Source organism: Ursus maritimus, unplaced genomic scaffold, assembly GCF_017311325.1.
Source record: "Ursus maritimus isolate PB19 unplaced genomic scaffold, ASM1731132v1 scaffold_3, whole genome shotgun sequence".
Taxonomy (NCBI): domain Eukaryota; kingdom Metazoa; phylum Chordata; class Mammalia; order Carnivora; family Ursidae; genus Ursus; species Ursus maritimus.
In genome coordinates this window covers 90407048-90415524 of record NW_024425563.1, presented here as the reverse complement: position 1 = coordinate 90415524, position 8477 = coordinate 90407048, and the positions used below count along the sequence as shown (strand labels likewise).

At 40.0% G+C, this 8477-nt stretch overlaps 1 protein-coding gene across 2 annotated transcripts in view; it reads right to left on the bottom strand.

Annotated features, from left to right (window-relative positions):
• Window positions 1–3220: 3220 nt before the first annotated feature.
• Window positions 3221–8477, bottom strand: part of CDK13 (cyclin dependent kinase 13) — a 118889-nt gene continuing 113632 nt past the window's right edge. Inside the window, exons 13-14 of one of the 2 annotated variants that reach the window (XM_040644421.1) lie at window positions 7217–7489; window positions 3221–6247 (exon numbers count right to left, since the gene is read on the bottom strand). In XM_040644421.1, the coding sequence (XP_040500355.1) occupies window positions 5397–6247; window positions 7217–7489 (1124 nt within the window). In that variant the 3' untranslated portion in view covers window positions 3221–5396. Of the gene's footprint in view, window positions 6248–7216; window positions 7670–8477 lie in introns of both variants that reach the window. The other variant, XM_008703610.2, reaches the window with a different exon arrangement.

Here is an 8477-nt window from a genome sequence, read left to right as displayed (position 1 = left end):
CCTACCTCAAAACACACCATACAGTACTTTTAACGTTAGGGTTTACGTAAGGCTATCTTCCTCATACAAAGAGCTCTTCAAAGCGACAGAGATAAACACCTAGTAATTAAACATATAAATAGTTAATAAAACAAAAGATCCCTGGCTAACATGAAATAATAATGAACTTCATTAGCAATCAAAGAAATACACATTAAGATGATCCATCACCTGTCCAAATGGCCGATTTAAAGTTTGAACAGAGCTAAGTGGAAAGTAATAGGGATGAACATAGAACTTGCAGAGCTTTCCTGGGCTCATCGGACTCTGCAGGGGTTTAAGTACACTCCTTCCACCACCAAGGCCAAGGAAGTCATGTGTGTTTGTGTATTTATGTGGATTTTCAGCGTGTTGTTACTTGTAACAGAAAAGTTAGAAATAGTTTGTGTCCAGCAATAAGGAAATTTTAAGTTACGGTTCTTCTATAAAGGGATAATTTACAGCCATTAAAAAGAGGGCAGGACGTAATTATTGAATGAGAAGGATGTCCACAATGTATTATCACTTGAAAAAAATCAGCCACAAACTTATTGGCGATATAAACCCATAGTTGCCAGATTAGATACGCATTTATATACACCCATCAAAGGCTAACTATTAATGGTTATGACTGGATGTGTTCCTACATTTTCAAATGTGTACCAGGCTAAAAAGGGAAAATTAAGTGTTCTGAGTTTTAAGCTTTGTCCATAAAACATGGCACAATGGGTAACAAGTAGTCCTCTTTGTCAGATAAGATTATTCCTGAAAGTCTGTTCTGGATATAAGCAAGAATAAAACAAGGCTAAAAATGGCCTGGAATTCTTACGGCAGTTTATTTACAGACTATCATATACAGCCTTTTTTTTTTTTTTAAACAAATGGCTTATATTAAACACATCAGATTTCACAGTTACAAGACTTTACTAAAAGTTCTTGCGAAAAAGTACAACACCTTTACAATAAACTAACTGAAAAAAAAAATCAAGGGGTGATTCATTTACAGGGCCTCATTTTGAATGCAATTAGAACTAAAAATTCTTTTTTATTTTTTTAAAGATTTTATTACAGCCAGCGAGAGAGGGAACACAAGCAGGGGGAGTGGGAGAGGAAGAAGCAGGCTCCCAGCGGAGGAGCCTGACGTGGGGCTCGATCCCAGAACACCGGGATCACGCCCTGAGCCGAAGGCAGACGCTTAACCGCTATGCCACCCAGGCGCCCCTAAAAATTCTTTTTTAATAGGACATTTGACACAGCGAAAGGAGTAAGACCCACAAAATTTGTTGGTCTACATGATTCAAAGGACAAGCTCTTTCCATTATGGTCAAAATTCTGTTTTCTCCATCTTCAACTGGATCCCTTGATAACTTATTAATTTGTTCTTAATTGTTTTTATCTTTAATTAAACTAAAAGCACTTTAAGAAATTATCTGGAGAGGCTTTGGTAAATGAGAAACCGTCGCTCCCTCGTAACACCACTGTAAATTACAAAACCTTGAAAGAATTTAAAAGCAATGTTTGCAGGCCTGCTGCTGACTTTCCTCCTACAAACGGAAAACAAATTTAAATGAAAGATTCTGTCTTACTACCTAATTTGTTAGGATTTAAATAACTACTGTCTTAAAAAAAAAAAGAGGAGCCTCCTTTTTAAAAACTATCCATCCTGTATAGGGTTCTAAGTTTTCTGGAGTTTTGAGTCTGTTTCTCTATTTTTTGCTTTTAAAGTTGACTTTTTAAAGCCATTTGTGTTAGAGTGTTCTAAATTTAATTATTTTAAACACGGGTAACTATTTTAAGTCTATTTTCTTGTTAAAAATTTAAGTATTTTCTGCAGAATTCAGGTAAGGCTCAGCAGGACAGTCCAGGCAACCCATCTCTAAATCTTTTTCTTAGCTATAAAAGTGAGGGGACAGACCAGATGATATTAGATTATTAGAACATCCTGTTCAGACTTTAAAAATACCAAAACCAGTATCCCCAAGGATCAGATCTTCATGCAGAACTTGTATTTCAGGTTTATTTAAAAAGAAAAAAAAAGGACCTATGGTGAAAAGTTGTGTAAAATTGGATTACGCTCCCAACAAACACAGCAAAACTTTGACTAACACGTTTCTGTGAGAATCGTTTGGAAGCATTTAACCCATTTTACCTTCCACCTTTCCTAAGAAATGGTGGTATTTCCTACAGATCGGCCTATTACAAACTGGCTAATTGCAACTTAAAATTTGTTGTCGTGGGAGTTTCCAGTTGTTCTATTTCTTTTGGGATGTTATTTCTCTATTCAAATTTGGTTTTAAAATTTCACATTCACATTTTCATCTCTTACATTGACTTAAGTATAATTTAGATACAGCTGAGTAGCAAATACCACTAGCCTGTCAGCCCACTGCACGTATGATTTAATGCCTTTCGCGGTTACTGACGTATCCGAGTACTAGCATGTACTGACCGGTCCCAAGTACTGGCACTCGGCAGGCGCTGAATGTATATTCACTGACAGAACAAAGCCCTGAGTCACAGCTAGAGCATTGTCTTACTGCACATTCCCCAAACCATTTTCATCAATAAGCCCCTTAAAATTGCATGGGTGATTACAACTCTCCAACCAATAACGGACTGAAGGTTCGAGTTGCATGCAGAAGAACTTGCTGGGTCAGGAAATACCAAAGGGAACTTCCCATGGGAGACAATAAAATCTCTTCTTTTGGTAGGTCAGGCTTCTATTTTCATCTTCATAGTTGCCATCTGACTTACCTGTTTCTTTCCCCAAAACTTAAGTAATATTTTATGTTCCTTAGAGTTCATTCAAGAATACTCCGGGATTACTGCAATTATAACCTATGGAATTAGTGATTTCCAACCCTGCTCTTTTTATGAACCCAAATTTACTCAAGTATTAAATGGTATGGAAGGGATGCATTACGATTTTTACTATCGATTTCATTGATTCTTTCACAGACTAACATCTCTGAATTTGGGAAGTATCTTACAATTCATGCATCTTAGCATTGTGTTGTTGTTTAATTGGCAACTTTTTTTTCTAAGTGGTGTGTAAAATATTGGTATGTCTCACAATGATGTCTAAGGGTAATATTAGAAGCTGTAGTTCAAATTTCCAATTTCAAGCCAACAGTTTCCCTGTCCTCCCAGCCACTCGCCCAGAATATATAACTGAAATGTTGGAAAAACTATCCAAACACAGTTCAATTTTATATAAAATATTTAATTTTTAAAACACAGGCTATTCATGTCACATAAATATCTTCAATTTTAGGTTAGCTGCTATGGTCAGCAGAATTACCGACTGTGACTATTAAGAATAACTTAGATACTGTCACTTATAGGAAAGTCTAAAGCGCTAAGACTCACCATATTAAAATTTCAGATACTTGAATACTGTAGCTATTTTTGCTAAATTTCAAAATATTTCACTTCCTGCAATGTAGTTTTATTATAAGTTGTTAGTACTCAATATTCAAATAAAAGCAAAATAATTTTTCTTCCATTCATTTTTCTCCCCAAGAAAAAAATTCCATTGAAAAAATAAAATGATCAACTGACATCAACTCATTTTATAGCAGTAAAATGGTAAAATATCCACTTTAAAATATCCTTACTGTCACCAAACTATAATGCTTCCCATATACTGTTTTGAAATGCAGGTTCACAAGTCAGATAGAGGGCATGGGGGTTAAAAGACTGACTTCAGAACTGGAGCAATTTCCGTTCTAAAACAGTTCTTCCAATTTACAATTCCAATCAAAAAGTAAGTTACCAGGAGAACAGTTAAAACAAAATGGTTAATTGGCACAACTCTCATTTCCAGAGTTTATTTTTCCATTTAGTGATAATGGAAACACTGGTTCTACACCTTTGGTTCCTTTCGAGAATTATTATAATTCTGTGTGTGCGTGAGCGTGCACAAAAAGTTAGTTAGACTTGACAGCATTACAGCTTACATAAGGGTTAGTCCGTCATTCTGTTGCTTTTAATAAAAGGAAAAAGAAATGTTAAAATGAACTAAAGTTGCTCTAAGTCTGGCAGAAGTCGTAATAAACCTCACAGAAGGTAGAGGAGGGAAGATAAGAGGTTTTCTCTCACTACTTTTTCTTTTTTGCTTCAATAAATTCAATCTAGGCAATGTTTCTAGTTAATTTTTTCTTAAAATGGCAATTGCATAACTTAAGATATGATGTTTGCCACCCCTCCCCCTCCATGAACTTTAATAGAATCTGGCAAATTCTGTTTCTCAAGCCTTGCCTCTACATTACTGCCCTCCAATGATCCATGGCAAAAGGAAACAGGGACAGGATGGCAGCCCGAAAAAAATGGTACTCGGAAATTCTCATTGAGCTATTACTTTCACCCACTTAAATGACGTAACTTTGTAGAACTTCTTGGAAGTAACGAGGTCCTGACTGGAGTTCTAGTCCCTTTCTCTGCTCTCACTCTCCTGTCAAGACAAGGTGATAGTGGAAGGTAACACAGCCCAAAGACAGGCAGGAAAGAAGAAAGTGGGATAGGCAGAGGGAATGGATCTAGCAGGAACTGAAAAGGCAGCCCCGAAACACTGGAGAGCTCCCTGCCTCTTCAATACAGTGTATTGATTCCCTTTAGAAGACAAATGGGTGTGAAGGTTAACTGCTTTTTCAGACCTTAAGCTTACCTGTTAAGGCACTTACTTACCCTCCCCTCCCCATATTTTTCATATAAAACCCACTATTTCATTTGAATGCATTTTGCTCGGCTATGATAATCTGCAAAATAAAACAAAAATAACGTTGACCATTTTTTTTTTATAAAACTGTTGCATCAAGAGAAAGGTTGTGTTTTATTTTCTGAAGTGAGCACAAAGTACACCTTTCACAATAACACTGAAAGCAGGTGCAAAGACTGACAGTGACCTTTGACTAAGGTAGCTTTGTAAAAAGAAAAATACCAAATAAATCAGTGCCCTTTCTGATTGTTGTAAAACTGGAGGGGGGGAGGGGTTGGTTGGTTGTTACATAAAAGTTGGTCCAAACTTACAAAGAAAGCACAAATGTGCATAGTTCAGGAGATCTGCAAGAGGGCCATAAAAGACTCTTATGTCCCTAAGAATAGCATCCACTGAAAACTGCAAGAATACAAAATAAAATTGTTAACTAGAATTTGTGAAGATGTACAATCAACAGATCTAGTTTTTAGAACAGCATGAATTTAAGCAAAGGTTTTTTTTTCTTTTTTTTTTTTTAACTATTGTATGCAAGACCCTTTTCCACATAAAAATAAAGCTGTTGTTGAATTAATATTATTCAAGTCTCTTGGATTGCTGCCTTAAATTGCAGCTAGAAAAGTCTTTCCAGATAAAAATGATGTGCCTGAGGAAAAACAGATACTCAGTATGGTAACCCTCTGCCTCGACCTCTGCCAGCTGATGTGCTAATGTGTCCCCTGTATCCTTGTGAATATCCAGGTCCTTGGGCAGGAGAAGTCCAGGTCTGCCCGTGCATGAGGCCGGGGCCGCCCGGGTTTTCCTGTAAGTTACCACCATAGTTATAGTTGTGCATCTTTGCTGGCAAAGGATGAGTACTCTCTGGCCCCGTCGTAGGGTCACTGCTGTTCGCCAGGACGGCAATGGGGCCATGGCTATATTCAAATCTATGGTCCTTGTCTCCACTAAACAACATGGGACCGGTATTGAGGTAAATGTCTCCATATCCAGCTACTGAACTGGGAAATGACTCGGAGAAGGCAGAAGGCTGAGGCGGACCACCAGAATGAGATGAAGTAGTACTGTAGTTCTCCAGAGACTGAATGTCTGAGTTTCCAATGAAGCTGCGTCGTTCCAGCGGTGGAGCAGAGCTACCTCCTAGACCATCACTGCTAACGTAAGGAGCGGAAGAGAAAGAAGAGGATCCGAAATTGTCCTTGTAGTCGGAAGTGGGTACGTAAGTGTCTCCTGCCTGGTAATCAATACCACTTTCCCTTTTGGGGTCATCCGGGGGCTGATGCTGAGCGAGCAGCTGTAACAGGGCTGCTTTCACTCCGGCATGAGGGTCAGTTAACGAAGAGCTAGTGGTGGGAACATGCTGGTTTTCTGTCCGATAATCCAGATCTTCTTCAGTGACTGGTGGTGGTTCAGGTGGTTCCGGAGGTCGCTGATCAGGAGGCAGAATACGAGGCCGGTCTGGTTCTGGTGTGAGCTCCAACATCCTCATATCCTGGTGCTGAATGAGGTCATCTTGCCCTAAGTGAAACAAAGCCAAAAAAGAGAGTTAAAAGTTATCGTGAAGGGGCACCTGGGTGGCACAGCAGTTAAGCATCTGCCTTCGGCTCAGGGCGTGATCCTGGCGTTATGGGATCGAGCCCCACATCAGGCTCCTCCGCTATGCGCCTGCTTCTTCCTCTCCCACTCCCCCTGCCTGTGTTCCCTCTCTCGCTGGCTGTCTCTCTCTCTGTCAAATAAATAAAATCTTTAAAAAAAAAAAAGTTATCGTGAAAAACTAGATGTTCAAAACAGTCAATGTTTCCTATGGGTGGTTGTAAAGAACATTAGAAGTTCCATCTCCAGAAAAAAAGAAAAGGAAGAAAAGAAAAGAAAAGAAAAGAAAAGAAAAGAAAAGAAAAGAAAAGAAAAGAAAAGAAAAGAAAAGAAAAGAAAGAAAAAAAAGAAAAGAAAAAAGAAAAGAAGGAAGGAAGGAAGAAAGGAAGGAAGGAAGGGAGGAAGGAAGGAAGGAAGGAAGGGAGGGAGGGAGGGAGGAAGGAAGGAAGGGAAGAAGGAAGGAAGGAAAAAGGGACCTAAGTACTAATATTGCCTGCTACCATTTAAGTCTACGGTAACTGAAAACTTTAATTGCACTGGACCTTTCAAAGGTATCTCACATCTACCTATTTATTGCTTGAAGAACACAAGCTCCTGTACACATAAAGTTTCTGCCTTGGTCAATACCGTCTGTCGCAGCTGGAGGAAAAGACTACTTCTCAACCACAGGCTTCCATGAGGAAGCGCTATGGCGATCATAATGAGCTATATCACACATGGAGAATCTACTCCTAGGAATAAACGGATAAGAAAACAACCTATATCCGGTGACCCCGGAATTCTCGGAACCTGTCCACTAGCAACGCCGCTGGACAATACGCATCACGGACGCCCCTCGACATCAAGAGGACGGTGGGAGCACCAGTGCTGGAGGTCTGCCATGGGCACACTCACCCGACGCCGGAGTGCTAGGCTCTGGGGGTGGCCTGAGTTGTAGCGACGCCTCGTGTCCTGACCCATTTTCCCTCTCTTCCAGCAGCACGTCCTTCTGCTTTGACTGCTGGGCCTTTATTAACTGAGTCAGCAGAACCGCAAACGCGCTCTGCACGGCGGCCTGCGCAGCGTCCGTCTCCACTTTGGGCGGGCCGCTCTGAGAAGAAGGCTGAATTCCTCCCAAGGGTTTCGAAGACTCCTGTTGTGGTGTGGATGGATCTGTCTGTTTTTCACCTGTTGCCAAAATTCCAGCAGGAAGGTTTATTTTATTTAGCTGCTGTTGAGTCTCAGAGTTTACCTTAATGTTCAACACTTGGACAAAATCAGCCACATTAACACTTGTTTTAGACTGTAGGAGGTTTAGTAGGATTGCCAATTCACTGTGGTTTAACTGCTGTCCAGGGCCTGTTTTTACTAAAGACAAAATGTGTATTAATTAGAATTGCCATAATTCATAGCACACCCCGTCCCCCAAAACGGCCCTGTGTGACCATATTCAAATGTACATTTGTGGGACAGTGTTTAAGAAACACTGTGAAAAAGGCATCTCAGTCTAGTTCTAATTTCATGGACGTTTAAGATGGAATTGCACGTAAGTTAAAACAACGGCAAAAACTGTGGCCCGTTTTGAAGAAGTTCTCTTCAGGGGTAAATACTTCAAAAAAGAAACTCGAGACTATGTCTGGAAGCCCATCCCCTAGACAGAAGCAGGAGCTACGGGAACGGAGGAGGAGAAGGACAGCTAGAGTCAGCACTCTAAGCATTTCATGTCCTTTACTCCTCACAACAACCTGTAAGCCATGCTCTTGGTATCCCCCCCCCCTTTTTTTTTTACTGAAGAAACGGACATCCAGAGACACTAACTCGCCCAAGGTCACACTCTGTAAGCGACTGAGTTGAGATCAGAACCCAGATGCTCTGATTCCAAACTCGGGGCTCTACGCACTGCACAGCTCATCTAAAATAATGCTTATTTTCTAAGGACTTCACCTTATTTGCGCAGTAAATTCCAACTGGATGTTGCAGACTCTTTCATGAAATGTATGTTATTCAAATCACGTTTTTAAGTTAACTCACTTCGGGAAGTGAGTTAGAACTCCTACAGAAGCATGCTTATCATGTGCACACAAGAGGGTATTAACTCGTCACCAGCAAAACAGATGCGGTTGTTTTTTTCCATGTTCAGTTTAGACTTGTGACGGCTTACACAGATTCTTGTGCA